Source organism: Carcharodon carcharias, chromosome 14, assembly GCF_017639515.1.
Source record: "Carcharodon carcharias isolate sCarCar2 chromosome 14, sCarCar2.pri, whole genome shotgun sequence".
NCBI classification, from domain to species: Eukaryota; Metazoa; Chordata; class Chondrichthyes; order Lamniformes; family Lamnidae; genus Carcharodon; species Carcharodon carcharias.
Window position 1 is genome coordinate 4,394,415 of NC_054480.1, and position 20,633 is coordinate 4,415,047.

A 20,633-nucleotide genomic window follows, 5' to 3' on the forward strand; every position below is an offset into this window, starting at 1 on the left:
GTCTACTGCAGAGCTTCCAGTCCAACGAGAAAGGAGGCACTGCTAGACTTGGTTCTTGGGAATGAGGTGAGCCAAGCAGATCAAGTGTCAGTAGGAGAATATTTTAGGAACAGTGATCATTACATCATAAGGTTTAGGTTGGCTATGGAAAAGGATAAAGAACAATCCAGAATAAGAATGATTAACTGGGGGAAAAGCCAACTTCAAGAATAGATCTGGGCCGAATAAATTAGAGTCAAAAGTTGGCAGGAAAAGTGGTAGCTGAACAATGGACTACGTTCAATTGGGAGTACGTTCAGGCACAGTCAAGGTATATTGCCTCAAAAGGGAAAGGGAGGGTAAACAAATCCAGAGCTCCCTGGATGATAAAAGAGTTAGAAATTAAGATAAAGAAAAATTGTGCTTATGACAGATGTCCAACAGAGCACCAGGCTGAATATAAAGTTCAATGGGGAGCTGAGAATGCAAATAAGAGAAGCAAAGAGCAAGTATGAAAATAGACAGGCAGCTAACATAAAAAGGAATCCCAAAGTCTCAAAAAGTAAAAGGGTAGTAAAATAGCATAATAATATAATAGCTAAAATAGTAGGGCTGATTGAGAATCAAAGGGGATTTGCACATGGAGGCAGGGGTATAGCTGAGGTATTAAGTGAATATTTTGCACGTCTTTACCAAGGAAGATCATCCTGAACAGGTCATGGTGAAAGGGGAGATGGTTCAGACACTAGAAAGATTTTCAATTGATAAGGATGTGGTGGTATTGGATAAGCTATATGTACTTAAAGTTGATACAGCACAGGAACCAGATGAGATGCATCCAAGAAGTCAGGATGATGTGACTTGTACTTGAGTGATATATATCTGTAATTTCACAAGCTGAGTTAAACATACATTGAACTGTTTAAATAGAATTTTTAAAGACAAGAAAAGATGGTGACTAAAGATGGCTGCCACAAGTCACCTGACATCTGGTATCACCAGTGACCAGCTGCTGGAAAGTTCCAATGTGGAACACAATTCAGGCATGCATCCTTCTCTGGAATTTCACACCTGATACTGTCAAGAACCATTTCCAAGGAATTTACTAAAATGTCCTGGGCATAGCATTTACATTTCTATAAGATTCCTCTCCAGAGAAGATAAAGTCTACAGGAACAATGGTTATTTGGAGATGTGTCTTCCTATCTTTTCAAGATGGATAATGACTCATTCAGGGGTTAATGGCTGGGACGTTATCAACTCAGCCCAGCATGAAACAAAAGCACCATCAGTTCAGGCAACAGATAGCTAAGCACCTTCTGCAAGGGTTGGGGGTGGGGGGGGGGGTCATGTAACTGAAGGAACCATTTTGAAATCTAATACAGCATGCGAGCTGCAAATAGAGTACTTTGAAAAATCTGCCAATGGAGGAGTAAGGAGCGCCCTTCTCTCCTCTTCCAAGACAAGACCCTAGATCTTACAGTATAAAAATCTAGCACAAAGATTGTGAACTTTCCATTGAAAGGAACCTCAGGTGCAAAAGTCACCAACTTCTATGCCACAGTGACCCAGCCAAGGATTATCAACAGTGAACTCTCAATTTCTTTATCTTTCAGCAATGAACCGCAATTTGGCTAAGAAAGTAACAACCTACAGTATAACTTGTAGATTTGGCATACTTGTATGCATGAGAATGTTGGTTGCCAAGTTCGAAATGTGTGGGTTTAACTTTTTAAAATATTTTGCTATCTTTACCTGGGTGGATTTTTAATTCAATGAAAACTAAACCCTTTTTGTTTTAAAATTCAAGAAAGCCTGTTGGACTACTTTCTTTGCTACAGCACATAAATGGTTAAACACAATTGAGTAAAATATCTTCATCATTCTAAATTCACAACAAACCCTGGTATGGTCAGGCTTGGGGGGCAGGGTGGGGGTCGTATCATAGGGGAGTCATATCTTACCCCTCCTCTAGTGGTCATAACAAAGGGTATGGAAGGAAGTGAGTGTGGAAATTGTGGAGGCACTGTCCATAATTTTTCAATCTTCTTGGACTCAAGGGTGTTGCTAGATGACTGGAGAATTGCAATCACTATATCCTTGGTCAAAAAGGGTTTAAAGATAAGCTCAGAGACAGAAAAACTTCTAGAAACAATAGTTAAAGACAAAATTAATAGACTCATGGACAGATGCAGGTTAATTAAGGAAAGACAGCATGGACTTATTAAAGAACAATGGTGCTTAACTTAAGATGGAGGACAATGCTGATGTGGTGTACTTGGACATCCAAAAGCATTGATAAAGTGCCACGCAACAGACTTGAGAGCAAAGTTATAGTGCATGGAATGAAAGACAACTGCAACATGGATACGAAATTGGCTGAGTGGCAGACAACAATGGTTAATGGATGTTTTTTTGAGACCCCTACTTTTCCTGATACATATTGACAGACTTTGGTGTACACAGCACTCAAAATTTGCTGATGATTTGAAGCCTAGAAGCATTGTATACTATGAGGAGGATAGTGTAGAACTTCGAAAGGACATTAACTAGTTGGTGGAATTGGCATACAGGTGGCAGGTGAAGTTCAATCTGGAGAAATGAGGTGATCTATTTTGGTAAAAACAACATGGAGGGGCTATGTAAAATAAACAGCACAACTCTAAAAGTGGTGCAAGAGCAGAGGGACCTGGTTTTTGTATATAAATCACTGCAGGACGCAGGACAGGCTGAGAGCGGTTAATAAAGCATGCAGTATCACAGAATCGCTACAGCGCAGGAGGCCACAGTGTAGTTTAATTATAAAAGTCAATTGCTAACCTTCTTTATTTAAGATAAACTAAAAAAAATGATTGGAGATGTTGATAGAGGCAATGTTTTTTAAAGGAAGAGGGATGTTATATTACAATTCATAAAGAAATAGAGAACTAACTGTTATGAGAATGTACATCAGGAATTAAACATTTACTGCTGCATTGCAATCAGGTTGCAAGCAATATATCAGTCCACCAGCTACATGGAGAACTGTAAGAAATATACACAATGAAAGGCAAGCATTTTCACAGAATCACAGTACAGAAGAGGCCCTTCGGCCCATCGAGTCTGCACCAACACGTGAGAAACACCTGACCTACCTACCTAATTCCATTTACCAGCACTTGGCCCATAGCTTCGAATGTTATGACGTGCCAAGTGCTCAACCGGGTACTTTTTAAAGGATATGAGGCAACCTGCCTCCACCACCCTCCCAGGCAGTGCATTCCAGACCGTTACCACCCTCTGGGTAAAAAAATTTTTCCTCACATCCCCCTAAACCTCCTGCCCCTCACCTTGAATTTATGCCCCTTTGTGACTGACCCTTCAACTAAGGGGAACAGCTGCTCCCTATCTACCCTGTCCATGCCCCTCATAAACTTGTACACCTCGATCAGGTTGCCCCTCAGTCATCTCTGCTCCAACGAAAACAACCCAAGTCTATCCAACCTCTCTTCATAACTTAAATGTTTCATCCCAGGCAACATCCTGGGGAATCTCCTCTGCACCCCCTCCAGTGCAATTACATCCTTCCTATAATGTGGCGACCAGAACTGCACACAGTACTCCAGCTGTGGCCTCACCAAAGCTCTATACAACTCCAACATGACCTCCCTACTTTTGTAATCTATGCCTCGATTGATAAAGGCAAGTGTCCCATATGCCTCTTTCACCACCCCACTAACATGCCCCTCCACCTTCAGGGATCTATGGACACACACACACCAAGGTCCCTTTGTTCCTCAGAACTTCCTAGTGTCATGCCGTTCATTGAATACTTCCTTGTCAAATTACTCCTTCCAAAGTGTATCACCTCACACTTTTCAGGGTTAAATTCCATCTGCCACTTATCTGCCCACTTGACTATTCTTCTATATCTTCCTGTAGCCCAAGATACTCAACCTCACTGTTAACCACCCGGCCAATCTTTGTGTCAACCGCAAACTTACTAATCCTACCCCCCACATAGTCATCTATGTCGTTTATATAAGTGACAAATAATAGGGGACCCAGCACAGATCCCTGTGGTATGTCACTGGACACTGGCTTTGAGTCACTAAAGCATCCTTCTGTCATCACCCTCTGTCTCCTACAACTAAGCCAATTTTGAATCCACCTTATCAAAAAAAAAAAAATTTTAGTTCGAAAATGTGATTATTTAAATGGGACCAAGACGACATAATACTCACTAAAAATGGCCCCAGCATTAACCTGATGATTACTGTGTGCGCAAAGACCAGAAGCCTGAATATCTATCAAGTAATTACTCAACAGGTTGTTTATCAAAGCTGAAAAACAAAGGGCAGCTGCAGTATGGATACAAAATCAGTTAAGAGGCAAAGTACAGAGTAGCTCAAGGTCTCTCCTCCCCCTCCCCCCACCTCCCCCCCCCCCCCACCCCCACCTCCCCCCCCACACCTCCCCCCCCAACACCTCCCCCCCCAACACCTCCCCCCCCAACACCTCCCCCCCAACACCTCCCCCCCCCCCACACCTGCCCCCCCCACACCTCCCCCCACCTCCCCCACCCCCCGGAGCTGGGGATGCCCGCAACAGGCACCTCCTACTTGACGAGACTTCCCCTTCCTTCCCATATTTTTCAAAGAAGCTATTCCTAAAACAGCCTTTACACTCTGGTTTGCCAGCCACTGCCCAGTGTTCTACAGCAATGGAGGTGGATTGAGGCCCTTAATTGCCATTTAGTTGGGCAATTAAGGTCCGCAATAGGCCTAAAGGTGGGTGGTCTAGTGGGCCCCTTCCCCGCCACCCCCATATAGTTGGGAATAGGTTGAGGGTGGACGGGAAGGTGGTGGACTGGGCATTGGGTGGGGGGCAGGCATAAGACCCAGCCCATGGGGAACAAAAGCAAAATGCTATATTGAACCTTTAAAAAGACACTGCAGCTGTGGGTTCAATTTTGGGCATCACATTTCGGGCCTTTGTGGGGATGATTTAGATAAATGGCACCAAGGGGAGGGACTTCAGTTATTTGGAAAGACTAAAAAAGCTGAGGTTATTTTCCTTAGAACAGAGAAGATCAACAAAAATGGAAAATTCTGGAAATACACTGCAGGATTGGCAACATTTGTGAAGAGAGTAACAGAGTTAATGTTTCAGGTCAACATCAACTCTTATGAAATGTTAACCCTGTTTGTCTCCATAGGCACTGCCACATCTGCTGAGTATTTCCAGTATTTTCCATTTTTATTTCAGATTCCAAGCATCTGTAGTATTTTGTTTTTTATTTCGGTTAAGGGGAGATTTATTAAAGGGTTTCAAAATTACGAATGGTTTTGATATGGTTTCAGCCATGATCTTATTAAATGGCAGAACAGACTCAAGGGGCTGAGTGGCTTACTCCTGCTCCTAATTCATATGTTCATATGTACTAAATGAGAAATTGTTTCCGGTGGCAGGTCAATTAGTAATCAGACGGGAGAGATTGAAGATAATTGGTAAATGAACCAGAGATGAGGAAGCTTTTCTTTAGAAAAAGATGAGCTCTTGTGATAAAAATAGAAAATGCTCGAAAAGTTCAGGTCTGACAGCATCTGTGGAGAGAAACAGAATTAACATTGAGTCTGTATGACCCTTCCTCAGAGCTAAAGAGGCAGAAATTAGATTAAATTTATACTGTTTAAGGAGGTGGAACAGGCGAAGCTGGAAAGAGCTCTTGTGGTCTGGAATGCGCTGCCTGAAAAGATGGAGAAAGCTGGTTTAGACAGCAACTTAAAAAATTGGATATAAACACTGAAAAATGAAAAAAACATGCAGAGTTACAGATGTAGAGCTAGGGAGTGAGGCTAATTGAATAGTTCTTTGAAAGAGCTGGCACAGGCCCAATGTACTGAATGGCCTCCTCCTGTGCTTCCACTCAGATTATGACTACATGAGCTAAACATTAATGGAATAGAAAAGCTTACAATTAGCAAAGGTTCCTGGTTGGAAAGCAGTTGCCCTGAAGGCTCGTTTTATTTGGCAATCTGTGGTTCCCCATGGCTGTATGTTTAGATGGCAAAATGTTATACCTTGTTGGGTAAACTTTCAAGTTTAAAGCAAGGATGTCACACACCAAGTATGCTTCAGTGAAGTCCTAGTGACAGTGTTCTATGTCCTCCAATAGTGTTCTAATTGTGTTAGTTTGTGTACAGGATGGGATGTGTAAATGTCTCATACTGACCAGGAACTCCAGATTTGGCAATTGCTGCAGCTGCATGATCCTGAGTAGAAAAAATATTGCAGCTGGACCATTGGACCTGAAATGACATCAAAGGCTTGGTTACAATGACAATATGGACTTCAACCTGCACCAGGCAATAGCACATGACAAAAGGTGAAAAAACCAACTACATTTGATCATCCATTCCCTGAAGCAGGATCAGATGTGTGTTTTATTAAAAATCTCAAAGTGAGAATTCCTCCTTTTCCCAAGACAAACATTCCTCACTATGAGCATTTAAAGGTCTATTTAAAATCATGAATGGAAGTTGCACACTGCTTACACATTCCAATGACAAATTGTTCGTTAGCAACTTGTGCTCAAACATTCAAGGACATGCCTAAAGAGGGTGCAGGAGCAGAGGGATCATTGGTATATGTGTAGGAATCATTGAAAGGTGGCAGGGCAGGTTGAGAACATGGTTAATAAGGCATATGGGATCCTGACAAAAGCAAGGAAGTTATGAATCTTTATAAAACAGTGGTTAGGCCTCAAATGGCATACTGTGTCCAATTCTGGGCACCATTCATGTTGTGAAAGCACTGGAGGCGATGAGGGAAGTTTGCCAGAATAGTTCTGGGGATACAAGAACACAAGAAATAGGAGCAGCAGTAGGCCGTACAGCCCGTCAAACCTGTTCCGCAATTCAATATGATCACGGCCGATCTCAGGCTTCAACTACACTTTCTCGCCCACTTCCCAGGCATCTTAATTCAACAATAGAGCATTCACAACACACTAGGGCTGAGAATTCCAAAGGTTCACAATCCTTTAAGTGAAATTATTTATTTTCACCTCGGTCTTAAATGATCAGCCCCTTATCCGTGTGTCCTGTGCTGGAGCTGGTGTCCTCATGAGCCACATAACTAGAAAGTAAAGGGTTTTAAACTGAATAGTGGGGGCAAGGGATCAAATTTGGGAAGATGTGGTAAACCAAAGAATAGAAACGAGGCAAGAGAGGCAGGTATTAATATGGGAAATGATAAACAGACTGTGACAGGAACAGAGTGAGAGTAAAAATCTGAGAAAAAAATCAGCAGGCAAGGCTAGATGCTACAAAAATAATAAAAAGACAAAACTAAAGGCTCTGGATCTAAGCACACAGCATTCGAAACAAAACCGATGAGCTGATAGTGCAAATAGAAATAAATAAGTACGATCTGATAGCCATTACAGAGACATGGCTACAGGAATGACATAGATTGCACAATATTAAGGGTATGTGGAAGAGAAAGTTAGGAAAAGGTGGAGAGGTGGCTCTGTTAATTACAGATGGTATTAGCACATTAGAGAGGGATGACATAAGTTCAGGAAACCAGGATGCAGAATCAGTTTGGGCTGAGCTGAGGAATGATAAAGGCAAGAAGTCACTTGTGGGAGTGATGTACAGGCCCTCTAACTAACTACACGGTAGGACAGAGTATGAAAGAAGATAATGGGAGCTTGTCAGAAAGGTACAGCAATAATCATGGGGGGTTTTAAACTACATATAGACTGGAAAAATCAGAAGGGCAAAGGTAGCTTAGATGAGATCATCATACAATGTTTTCAGGATGGTTTACATTGGCTACCAAGCATCCAATATCTAAAGACTTAAAATTCTCATCTGTGTTTAAACATTTTCATGGCATTACCTTACATCTCTTACATCCTCCAGCCCTACAACCAGGCCACCTCCCACTTCACATACTGTCCTGCATCCCCCAGCATAGACTCTTCCCCTGTGCCTTCTACAAGGGTGTCCCCGTTCCTGCACATGGTTTCCTTCACACCTTATTCCAACTCCCCCAGCAGCAGCCTCCCTACCACCCTTCAAACAAGTTTCTCCCCAACCCCAAACTTTGTGTCAGAGGAGATTCTTGGATTTTGATTCTACAAATACATTCAGATTTCTTCATTTTTGTTGAAAATATCATTTAAACCATTCATAAAATACATTTCAAAGGTTCTCTAAATTGACTACTAAGGCAACCTGTGCAGCACCTTACTGTACCCTTTCTGGACTGCAAGGTGCAGTTGCTCACCACGTGATGCCTCACACTCTAAGCCATTGGAGAATTTGGCTGGGAGAAATCATTTGCTGCTCAAGATTTGAAGGCCATATGCTGGCATTACCTCTGCCCCAAGTGCTGTCAGGGTTTCAATCAGAACAGCGGTTTGAAGAGTCATATGGAGGCAGCCTGCGATCCGGGCCCCTTTCAGTGGTTTGGAATCTCCATGCTCCTTCCTCATCATCAACAAACCAGGCATCTCATTCTCCGCAATCTCAATTGCCTTGCGACCCCATTCAGCCAAAGTGATGTCAGCTATAATGCAGAGAAACAAAATTAATCAAAACCAGCACATACAGGGAGACAGTGACAACGAGAAAGTCATTGGGCTAGTAATCCAGAGGTCCAGCCTAATGCCCTATGTACACAGGTTCAAATTCCACCACGGCAACTGGTGCAATTCAAATTCAATAATTAAAAGAAGTTCAGAATTGAAAGCTAGTTTCAGTAATGATGCCATGAAACTATCAATCATTGTAAAAACCCATCTGGTTCACTAGTGTCCTTCAGGGAAGGAAATCTGCCGTCCTTACCTGGTCTGGCCGACATGCGGCTCCAGACCTCAAATTTCATCCGAAATGGCCGAGCAAGCCACTCGATTGTACCAATCCGTTATAGAAAAGTCAAAAAGGAATAAAATCAGATAGGCCACTTGGCATCGACTTTGGCAACAGAAATGAGAACAGCACACCAGTCCTGTTGATTCTACAAAATCCCCCTTATTTGCATTAGTTGGTTTATGCAAAAGTATGGGACCTCACTGAATCATATCTCTCAGCCAATTTCCCAGGCACCAGCATCACCATCCCTGGGTATGTCTGGTCCCACTGGCAGGACAGACCCTGCAGAGGTGGCAGCGGCATAGTGGTATACAGTCAGGTGGGAGCTGCCCTTGGAGTCCTTAACTTTGATTTTGGACACAATGAAATTCAAGGCGTCGGGGAAATACAGGCAAAGAAACTTCCTACTAATTATCACCGATACCACCCTCCTTCAGCTGATGAATCAGTAATTATCTATGATGAACACTTGGCAGAAGCGCTGAAGGAGGCAAGAGCACAGAATACTCTTGGTGGGGGCCATCACCAAGAGAGCTGGGTAGTACCACTACTGAATGAGTTGGCAGAATTCTAAAGGACATACCTGCCAGACTGGGCCTGAATCAGGCAGTGAGAACCTACAAGATGGAAAACCTACTTGATCTTACCCCCACCAATCTGTCGCAGATGCATCCATGACAGTATTGGCAAGTGAGCCCTCGTGAGGATGATGTTTTGTCTTCATGCTGAGCATACCCTTCTTCATGTGTGGCACTACAGCCAAGCTAAATGGAATAGACACAGAACAGATCTAACAGCCTCAAGACTGGGCATTCACGAGGCACTGTGGGCCACCAGCAGAATTGTACACAACCATAATCTGTAACCTCACGACACAGCATATCCCCCACTCTTACCAGCCCTGGTTCAATGAAGAGTGCAGGAGGACATGCCAGGAGCAGCAACAGGCATACTTAAAAATGAAGTGTTAACCTGGTGATGCCACAACTACTTGCATTCCAAACAACAGAAGCAGCATGCAATAAACAGGGTTAAGTGATCTCACAACCAACTAATCAGATCTAAGCTCTTCAGTCCTGCCACATGCAGTTGTGAAGGGTGGAGGAGTATTAAACAACTCACTGGAGGCAGCTCCACAAATATCCTTATCCTCAATGCTGGGGGATCTCAGCACTTCAAAGATGAGGCTGAAGCATTTGCAACCATCTTCAGCCAGAAGTACCAGGTGGATGATCCATCTCAGCCTCCTCCTGAGGGCCCCAGGATCAGTCTTCAGCTAAGTCGATTCACTCCACGTAATAAAGAAATGCCTGAAGTCACTATATATTGCAAAGCTATGGGCCCTGACAACAACATTACAATAGTACTGAAGACTTGTGCTCCAGAACTAGCCGTGCTCTAAAACAAGATGTTACAATGGAGCTGTATGCTACACTAGCATATAGCCAACAATGTGGAAAATTTCCCAAGGATGCCCTGCCACAAAAATCAGTCCAAATCCAATCCAGCCAATTATTGTGCTATCAGCCTCCTGGCGATCATCAGAAAATTGATGGAAGGTGTAATCAGAGCTTTCAAGAAGCACCTTCCAAACCCATGACCTCTACTGCCTACAGAAGAACAAGGGCAGCAGATGCTTAGGAACATCATCATCTGCAAGTTCCCCTCCAAGCCACACACCATTCTGACTTGGAACTATATTGCCTTTCCTTCACTGTACAGGGATCAAAATCCTGGAACTCCCTAACTGCACTGTAGGTGTGCCTGCACCACATGGACTGCAGCGGTTCAAGAAGGTGGCTTGCTATTACCTTCTCAACGGCAATTAGGGATGGCACCAAATGCTGGCCCAGCCAGTTACACTCATCTCATGAAGGAATAAAACACAATGGCATTAAACACCGACACAGGACTTATCAAGCCATCAAGGTCGACATAAATCAAGAAACAGGCAGCTAAAGGCTCAGAATCAGCAACACACTTGGCTACAAAGTGATGGGTCTCAGCTACTGTCTCAAACTAGGTTCCAGGCATCAGTGATAGTGCAGAAGGTGCCAGCAGAGACAGAGCAGGAAACATCCAATGGCTCAGTTAGCAAACTTCTTTAACATGAAACTCAGCCATTGAGACAAAGGAGGTACCAGAATCTCTTGCATCTGTGTTGGGTGATCTGGTCTCAGGCAGGGCAAGATAGGGATACCAGGCATTCCAGTATCCTGATGAAAGATGGGAGACAAATTAGCAATGGTGCCACTCTTGGTCACAAGCTAACAAACCCTGCTGAAAAGTTCCTGTTTGCACATATTGGGTGAGGTCAGAATCTAGTTAATCAGCAATGCTATCCTTTGCCAGACAAGATGATGTTGTTCTTGGTCTAGGCTAACACAAAGAATAAACATTTGGGCAAATTATCAGAACATTCAGTATATTTTCCTTGGGTCTGGGTGGTACTATGAATTTCCCCTCCTAAAAGCTAAAAAGATGATGGTGCGCTACTCTCAAACCATTGCATAGAAACATAGAAAATAAGAGTAGGTCTTTCATCCCTTTGAGCCTGCTCCACCATTCAATATCATGGCTGATCCTCTATCACAACATACTCCTGCTCTCTCCTCATACCCCTTGACACCTTTATAGTCCAGAAATCTATTTCTTTGTTAAATATACTCTGACTCAGCTCCCACATCCTTCTGTGGTAAAGAATTTCAGAGGCTCACCACCTTCTGAGTGAAGATGTTGCTCCTCATCTCAGTCCTAAGTGGCCCACCCTATATCCTGAGACCATGACCCCTTAATCTAGACCCCCCCACCCCCCTCCCACCACCGGCCACCCCACCAGGACAGAGCATACATTATCCCTGCATCTGGTTTGTCCATCTCTGCCAGAACTTTATGTTTCAATGAGATCCCTGCTCATTCTTCTAAACTCCAATGAATACAGGCCTATCGACCTAATCACTCCTCATATGACAATCTTGCCATTCCAGGAATCAGTCTGCTGAACTTTCGCTGCACTCCCTCTATGGCAAGTATATCCTTTCTTAGGTAAGGAGACCAAAATTGCACACAATACTCCAGATGTGGTCTCACCAATGCCCTGTACAGCTGCAGTAAGACATCCTTGCTCCTGTACTCAAGTCTTCTCACAACGCAGGCCAACATACCATTTGCCGTCTTAACTGCTTGCTGCACCTGCACAGAATATTAATGGCACAGAAGGATGCCATTTGGCTCATGTCTGCACCAGCTCTCCAAATGAGCATTATGAACAAGTGCCATTGCCCTGCCTTTTCCCTGTACCCCTCCAGTGTTTATATTCAAATAATCATCTAATGTCCTCTTGAATATCTCGATTGAACCTGCCTCCACCACACTTCCAGTCAGTGCATTCCAGACTCGATCCACTTGCTGTGAGAAAAAGTTTTTCTCACATCACATTTGCTTCTTATGTGAATTACTTTAAATCTGTGCCCTCTCGTTCTTGATCCATTTACAAGTGGGAACAGCTTCTCCCTATCTACTCTGTCCAGCCCCCTCATGATTTTGAGCATCTCTATCAAATCTCCTCTCAGCCTTCTCTCCAAGAAGAACAGCCCCAACCTCTCCAATCTATCCTCATAGCTGAAGTTTCTCATCCCTGGAACCATTCTTGTAAACCTCTTCTGCACTCTCTCCAATGTGCTCACATCCTTCCTATGTTGCCCTGAACTGTACACAATACTCCAGCTGAGGTCTAACAAGTGTCTTATATAAATTCAGTATAACCTCCCTGCTCTTGTACTCAACGCCCCTATTAAAAAAGCCCAGGATACTATATGCTTTAACTGCTCTCTCCACCTGTTCTGCCACCTTCAATGATCTATTCACATATACACCCAAATCTTTCTGCTCCTGCATCCCCTTCAAAATTTCACCCCTTATTTTATATTGTCTGTCCATTTCTTCCTACCAAAATGCATCACCTCACACTTCTCCACATTGAGCTTCATCTGCCACCTTTCTGCCCACTCCACCAACTTGCCTATGTCCTTTTGAAGCTCCTGTTACTTTTAGTAATACTACTTTCCTTTAATTCCTCCTTCTCACTGGACCCTTGGTTCCCAAGTATTTCTGGGAAGTTATTTGTGTCTTCCTCTGTGAAGACAGAATTAAAGTAGTTGTTTAAAGTAGTTGCCATTTCTTTGTTCTCTATCATAAATTCTGTTTCAGACTGTAAGGGACCTACATTTGCCTTCACTAATCTTTTTCTTTTTATATACTTTTAGAAGTTTTTACCATCTGCTTTTATGTTTCTTGCAAGTTTTCTCTCACTCTATTTATCTCCTCAATCAATCTCTTGATCCTCCTTTGCTGAATTCAAAACTGCTCCCAATTCTCAGGCTTGCTACTTTTTCTAGCAACTGTATATGACTCCCCTTTGGATCTAATACTATCCTTAATTTCTTTTGTTAGCCATGGCTGGGCCGCTTTTCCTGTTGTGCTTTTGCACCAGAAAGGAATGTATAACTATTGCAATGCATATGTTCGTTCCTTCCTTTCCAGGGATGAGAAACTTCAGCTATGAGGATAGATTGGAGAGGTTGGGACTGTTCTCCTTGGAGAGAAGGCGGGTAAAAGAAGATATGATAGAAATGTTCAAAATCATGAGGGGGCTGGACAGAGTAGATAGGGAGCTGTTCCCATTCGTAAAAGGATGAAGAATGAGAGGGCACAGATTTAAAGTGATTTACAAAAGAAGCAAATGTGATGTGAGAAAAAGCTTTTTCACACAAAGCTCTTGAATGCACTGCCTGGAAGTGTGGTGGGGGTTTAAGGTGTGTGTGTGGGGGCGGAGAGATAGAGAGACAGAGAGGTGGAGGGGGTTGGTGTGGTTGTAGCGGACAAACAAGCAGTGATAGAAGCAGATCATCAAAAGATGTCAACAACAATAGTACAATAGAAACACATAGGTGTTAAAGTTAAAGTTGGTGATATTATCTAAACGAATGTGCTAATTAAGAATGGATGGTAGGGCACTCAAGGTATAGCTCTAGTGGGTTTTTTTTATATAATGGAAATAAGGGGAAAAGGAAAATCTTTATAATTTATTGGAAAAAAAGAAGGGGAAACAGAAAGGGGGTGGGGATGGGGGAGGGGACTCACGACCTAAAGTGTTGAATTCAATATTCAGTCCGGAAGGCTGTAAAGTCCCTAGTCGGAAGATGAGTGTTGTTCCTCCAGTTTGCGTTGGGCTTCACTGAACAATGCACAAGCCAAGGACAGACATGTGGGCAAGAGAGCAGGGTGGAGTGTTAAAATGGCAAGCAACAGGGAGGTTTGGGTCATTCTTGCGGACAGACCGCAGGTGTTCTGCAAAGCGGTCGCCCAGTTTACGTTTGGTCTCTCCAATGTAGAGGAGACCACATTGGGAGCAACGAATGCAGTAGACTAAGTTGGGGGAAATGCAAGTGAAATGCTGCTTCACTTGAAAGGAGTGTTTGGGTCCTTGGACGGTGAGGAGAGAGGAAGTGAAGGGGCAGGTGTTGCATCTTTTGCGTGGCAAGGGGTTGTGCATAGGAGGGGTTGAGGAGTAGGGGGTGATGGAGGAGTGGACAGGGTGTCCCGGAGGGAGCGATCCCTACGGAATGCCGATAAGGGGGGTGAAGGGAAGATGTGTTTGGTAGTGGCATCATGCTGGAGTTGGCGGAAATGGCGGAGGATGATCCTTTGAATGCGGAGGCTGGTGGGGTGATAAGTGAGGACAAGGGGACCCTATCATGTTTCTGGGAGGGAGGAGAAGGAGTGAGGGCGGATGCGCGGGAGATGGGCCGACACGGTTGAGGGTCGTTGACAGGGCCCTCAACCGTGTCCGGCCCATCTCCCGCGCATCCGCCCTCACTCCTTCTCCTCCCTCCCAGAAACATGATAGGGTCCCCCTTGTCCTCACTTATCACCCACCAGCCTCCGCATTCAAAAGATCATCCTCCGCCATTTCCGCCAACTCCAGCATGATGCCACTACCAAACACATCTTCCCTTCACCCCCCTTATCGGCATTCCGTAGGGATCGCTCCTCGGGACACCCTGGTCCACTCCTCCATCACCCCTACTCCTCAACCCCCTCCTATGGCACAACCCTTGCCACGCAAAAGATGCAACACCTGCCCCTTCACTTCCTCTCTCCTCACCGTCCAAGGACCCAAACACTCCTTTCAAGTGAAGCGCATTTCACTTGCATTTCCCCCAACTTAGTCTACTGCATTCGTTGCTCCCAATGTGGTCTCCTCTACATTGGAGAGACCAAACGTAAATGGGCGACCGCTTTGCAGAACACCTGCGGTCTGTCCGCAAGAATGACCCAAACCTCCCTGTTGCTTGCCATTTTAACACTCCACCCTGCTCTCTTGCCACATGTCTGTCCTTGGCTTGCTGCATTGTTCAGTGAAGCCAACGCAAACTGGAGGAACAACACCTCATCTTCCGACTAGGGACTTTACAGCCTTCCGGACTGAATATTGAATTCAACAACTTTAGGTCGTGAGTCCCCTCCCCCATCCCCCCCCCCCTTTCTGTTTCCCCCTTCTTTTTTTCCCAATAAATTATAAAGATTTTTTTTCCCACCTATTTCCATTATATAAAAAAAACCCACTAGAGCTATACCTTGAGTGCCCTACCATCCATTCTTAATTAGCACATTCGTTTAGATAATATCACCAACTTTAACTTTAACACCTATGTGTTCTATTGTACTATGTTGTTGACATCTTTTGATGATCTGCTTCTATCACTGCTTGTTTGTCGCTACAACCACACCAACCCCCTCCACCTCTCTGTCTCTCTATCTCTCCGCCCCCCACACACACACCTTAAACCAGCTTATATTTCAGCTCTTTCCTGGACTCGAACTCAAGTTCTGTCGAAGGGTCATGAGGACTCGAAACGTCAACTCTTTTCTTCTCCGCCGATGCTGCCAGACCTGCTGAGTTTTTCCAGGTAATTCTGTTTTTGTTACCAAATCTAAGATAGTCTGTTCCCTAGTCATCTCGACAAATTGGATTAAAAAACCATCTTGTACATGTTAAAAAGACATGCCTTAAAGTTTTGTGCCTTAACGCGAGGAGCATTCGCAACAAAGTGGATGAATTAACCACACAAACAGATGTAAACAGGTATGATATAGTGAGGATTAAGGAGACATAGCTGCAGGGTGACCAGGGATGGGAACTGAATATCCAGGGGCATTCAGTCTATAGGGAGGACAGACAAAAAGGAAAAGGCGGTGGAGTTGCATTGCTGGCTGAAGGGGAAATTAACGCAATAGTGAGGAAAGATATTAGCTCCTACGATGTGGAATCTCTATGGGTAGAGCTGAGAAATACTAAGGGGCAAAAAACATTAGTGGGGTTTGTATATATTATATACCCCAAACCGTAATGGTGATGCTGGGAATGGCTTTAAACAGGAAACTAGAGGCTCATGCAATAAAGGAACATCTGTAATTATGGGTGACTTTAATCTGCATGTAGATTGGGCAAATCAAATTAGTAACAATATCGTACAGGAGGAATTCCTGGAGTGTATACAGGATGGACCAATATGCTGAGGAACCAACTGGAGAAGAGGCCATCCTAGACTGGGTATTGTGTAATGAGAAAGGAATAATTGGCAATCTAGTTGTGCGAGGCCCCTTGGGGATGAGCGACCATAATATGATAGAATTCTTCATCAAGATGGAGAGTGACATAGTTGATTCTGAGATTAAGGTCCTGAATCTTAATAAAGGAAACTACGATGGTATTAGGCATAAGTTGGATATGATGGATTGGAAAATGTTACTTAAAGGGATGACAGTGGATAGGCAATGGCAAACATTCAAAGAGTGCCTGGGTGAACTGCAACAATTGTTTATTCCTGGCACAAAAGTAAAAATAGGGAAGATGGCCAAACTATGGCTTACAAGGGAAATTAGAGATAGTATTAAATCCAAGGAAGATGGATACAAATTAGCCAGAAAAAACAACAGACCTGAGGATTGGGAGCAGTTTAGAATTCAGCAAATGAGGACTAAGGGATTGATTAAGAAGGGGAAAATAGAGTATGAGAGTAAGCTTGCAGGGAACATAAAAACTGACTATAAAAGTTTCTATAGGTATGTGAATGGAAAAAGATTGGTGAAGACAAATGTAGGTCCCTTACAGTCAAAAACAGGGGAATTTATAATAGGGAACAAAGAAACGGCTGATCAACTAAATACATACTTTGGTTCTGTCTTCACAAAGGAGGACACAAATAACATACCAGAAATGTTGGGGAACAGAGGGTTTAGCAAGAGAGGGGAACTGAAAGAAATCACTCTTAGTAGGGTTGTTGGGGAAATTGATGGGATTGAAGGTCGATAAATCCCCAAGGCCTGATAATCTACATCCCAGAGTACTTAAGTGGCCCTGGATGCATTGGTGGTCATCTTCAAAGATTCTATAGACTCTGGAACATTTCCTACAGATTGGAGGGTAGCTAATGTAACCCCACTATTTAAAAAGGGAGGTAGAGAGAAAACAGGGAATTATAGACCAGTCAGCCTGACGTCGGTGGTGGGGAAAATTCTAGAGTTCATTATAAAAGATTTAATGGCTGAGCATTTGGAAAACAGTGGCAGAATCGGACAGAGTCAGCATGGGTTTACGAAAGGGAAATCATGCTTGACAAATCTACTGGAATTTTTCGAGGAGTAACTAGTAGAGTTGATGAGGGGGAGCCTGTGGATGTGGTTTATTTGGACTTTCAGAAGGTTTTCGACAAAGTCCCACATAAGAGATTGGCGTGTAAAATTAAAGCGCATGGGATTGGGGGTAGTGTACTGAGATGGATAGAAAACTGGTTGGCAAAGGAAACAAAGAGTAGGAATAAACGGGTCTTTTTCCGAATGGCAGGCAGTGACTAGTGGGGTACCGCAGGGATCGATACCAGGGCCCCAGCTATTCACAATATATATTAATGATTTAGATGAAGGAACTAAATGTAATACCTCTAAATTTGCAGATGACACAAAGCTGGGTGGGAGGGTGAGCTGTGAGGAGGATGCAGAGATAATTCAGTGTGATTTGGACAAGGTGAGTGAGTGGGCAAATGCATGGCAGATGCAGTATAATGTGGATAAATGTGAGGTTATCCACTTTGGTAGCAAAAACAGGAAGGCAGATTATCTGAATGGCTATAAATTGAGAGAGGGGAACATGCAACGAGACCTGGGTGGCCTTGTACACCAGTCACTGAAGGTAAGCATGTAGGTACAGCAGGCAGTAAAGAAGGCAAATGGTATGTTGGCCTTCATAACCAGAGGATTCAAGTACAGGATCAGGGATGTCTTGCTGCAATTGTACAGGGCCTTGGTGAGACCACACCTGGAATATTGTGTTCAGTTTTGGTCTCCTTGTCTGAGGAAGGATGTTCTTGCTATAGAGGGAGTGCAGCAAAGGTTTACCAGACTGATTCCTGGGATGGCGGGACTGATATATGAGTAGAGATTGAGTCAATTAGGATTATATTCACTGGAGTTCAGAAGAATGAGAGGGGAATCTTATGGAAACCTATAAAATTCTAACAGGACTAGACAGGGTAGATGCAGGAAGGATGTTCCCAATGGTGGGGGAGTCGAGAACCAGGGGTCACTGTCTGAGGATAGGGGGGAGACCATTTAGGACTGAGATGAGGGGAAATTTCTTCACCCTGAGAATGGTGAGCCTGTGGAATTCGCTACCACAGAAAGTAGAGAGGCCAAAACATTGTGTTTTTTCAAGGAGTTAGATATAGCTCTTGGGGTGAAAGGGATCAAAGGGTATGGGGAGAAAGTGGGAGCAAACTATTGAGTTGGATAATCAGCCATGATCATAATGAATGGTGGAGCAGGCTTGAAGGGTCGAATGGCCTACTCCTGCACCTATTTTCTATTTTCACATTCCAGGAATTCATCCACCACAGTACTGATAATTTGGTTTGCCCAGCCTATGGACCCAGTCAGCAGTTCTTTGGTGTTCCCAGAGGTGCTGCTCAGTGGATCTGTACCCCAACAGCAGTCATTCCTTCAGGGTGGGGTTTGACATGCCAGTAGCACACCCTTGAGAATTGGTGACTGGTGCTGAGTTGGTGGAAGAGAGGGGAGGGGAAAACCAGTGTGCATGAACTTGGACTGTGGGAGTGGGGAGGGAAGTGATGCAACTTCAGTTACAAAGTTACAAAGAAGGTGACATTGTGGAAGAGGAAAAGTGAAGCAGCAACAATGTTTAATGCTTCGATATCACAATCAGAATTCTGAAACACCAAAACCAACCTCAAAACTAAAGATTAACTATCAATAAACCTTGCTCAATTGAAACACAAGATTTGACACTAAGCTGGATCCACTGCCTTCCCTCTACAGCTGTCATACAACTCAATCCTTACAGGAACAAAGGAACTGCAGCGTCCTGTGAAACCTGCTCTACGGCATGAAGCAACACATGAACACAAAAAAACCCAGTAACATTTGAGTAACAAATTGACATTTGTACATTGTGGCATATGGGGACTCACGGACACATCATGTTGTCTAGATGTGTCACCAGCTGCAGAAGCTGGAGCTCCAGATTTTGGAATGCATTCGGTGGCTGGAGTCACTGTGGTGCATCCGTGATGATGAGGGCTACATGGATAGCACGTTTAGAGAGGTGATCACACCTCCCTTGAAGGCAAAAAGGGAACGGGTGACCACCAGAAAGTCTAGGAGGACGAAGCAGATAGTGTAAGAGTCATCAGAGTCTCTCACATTCAAACCGATTTTCATTTTACATGTGGGCGAGGGTGATGATGCCTTGGGGGAGTTCAGCAAGAGCCAAGTTTGAGGCACCACAGGTGGCTCAGCTACACAGATGGGAGGGAATAAGTGGGGAAGAGGAATAGTGGCAGCAGATTCAATAGTTAGGAAAAGAGACAGGTGTTTCTGCAGCTGCAGACTTCAGGATGGCATGTTGCTTCCCTGGTGCAGGGTCAAGGATATCACAGAACAGTTACAGAACATTCTTAAGACGAAGGGTGAACAGTCAGACATCATGGCTCACATTGGTACCAATGGCATAGGTAGAAAGGAGGATGAGATCCTGAAAGCAGACTTTAGGGAGCTTGGTAAGACCTTAAAAAGGACTTCAGAGACAGAAACCTCCAGATTACTACCAGTGCCACATGCTAGTGAGCATAGAAATAGGACGTTAGAGCTGATGAATTCGTGGCTGGACAGATGGTGTAGGGAGGGAGGGATTCAGATTCCTGGGGCACTGGTTGTAGTGTTCGTAATTCAGTTAGTTTTAACATAATTATGGAAAAAGACAAAGATAAAACAGGAGTTAAATTTCTAAATTGAAGGAAGGCCAATTTTACTAAGCTGAGGAGTGATTTAGCAAAAGTGAACTTGAATCAGCTGCTTGGAGGTAAATCGAAGTCAGAGCAGTGGGAGGCATTTAAATGGGAGAATCAAGGGGTTCAGAGTAAAGACATTTCCACAAAGAAAAAGGGCGGGATCGCTTGGATGTCAAGGATCTTACCCAGAAAAGGAAAGCTTATGACACCAAGAACTCAATACAACAGGAAGCCAAGAAGAGGAGGGTGATATGAAAAAGGAAATTAGGAGAGAGGACACGAAAGAATATTAGAAAGCAAAATCAAGGATAGCAAACACACACACCCTTCCCTCCCATACATACTCATCGCCACCGCCACACACACGCTCACTCACTCCCCCACCCACCCCGTGCCCCCACACGCTCACTCACTCCCCCGCTCC

General features: G+C 43.9%; 1 protein-coding gene across 1 annotated transcript in view; it reads right to left on the minus strand.

The window, feature by feature from the left end:
- The window catches only part of ahcy (adenosylhomocysteinase), a 74,101-nt gene that overhangs the window by 52,553 nt on the left and 915 nt on the right, over positions 1-20,633 (minus strand). The window contains exons 2-3 of the mRNA XM_041205426.1: positions 8,348-8,538; positions 6,194-6,269 (exon numbers count right to left, since the gene is read on the minus strand). Coding sequence (XP_041061360.1) covers positions 6,194-6,269; positions 8,348-8,538 — 267 coding nt within the window. The remainder of the gene's footprint in view (positions 1-6,193; positions 6,270-8,347; positions 8,539-20,633) is intronic.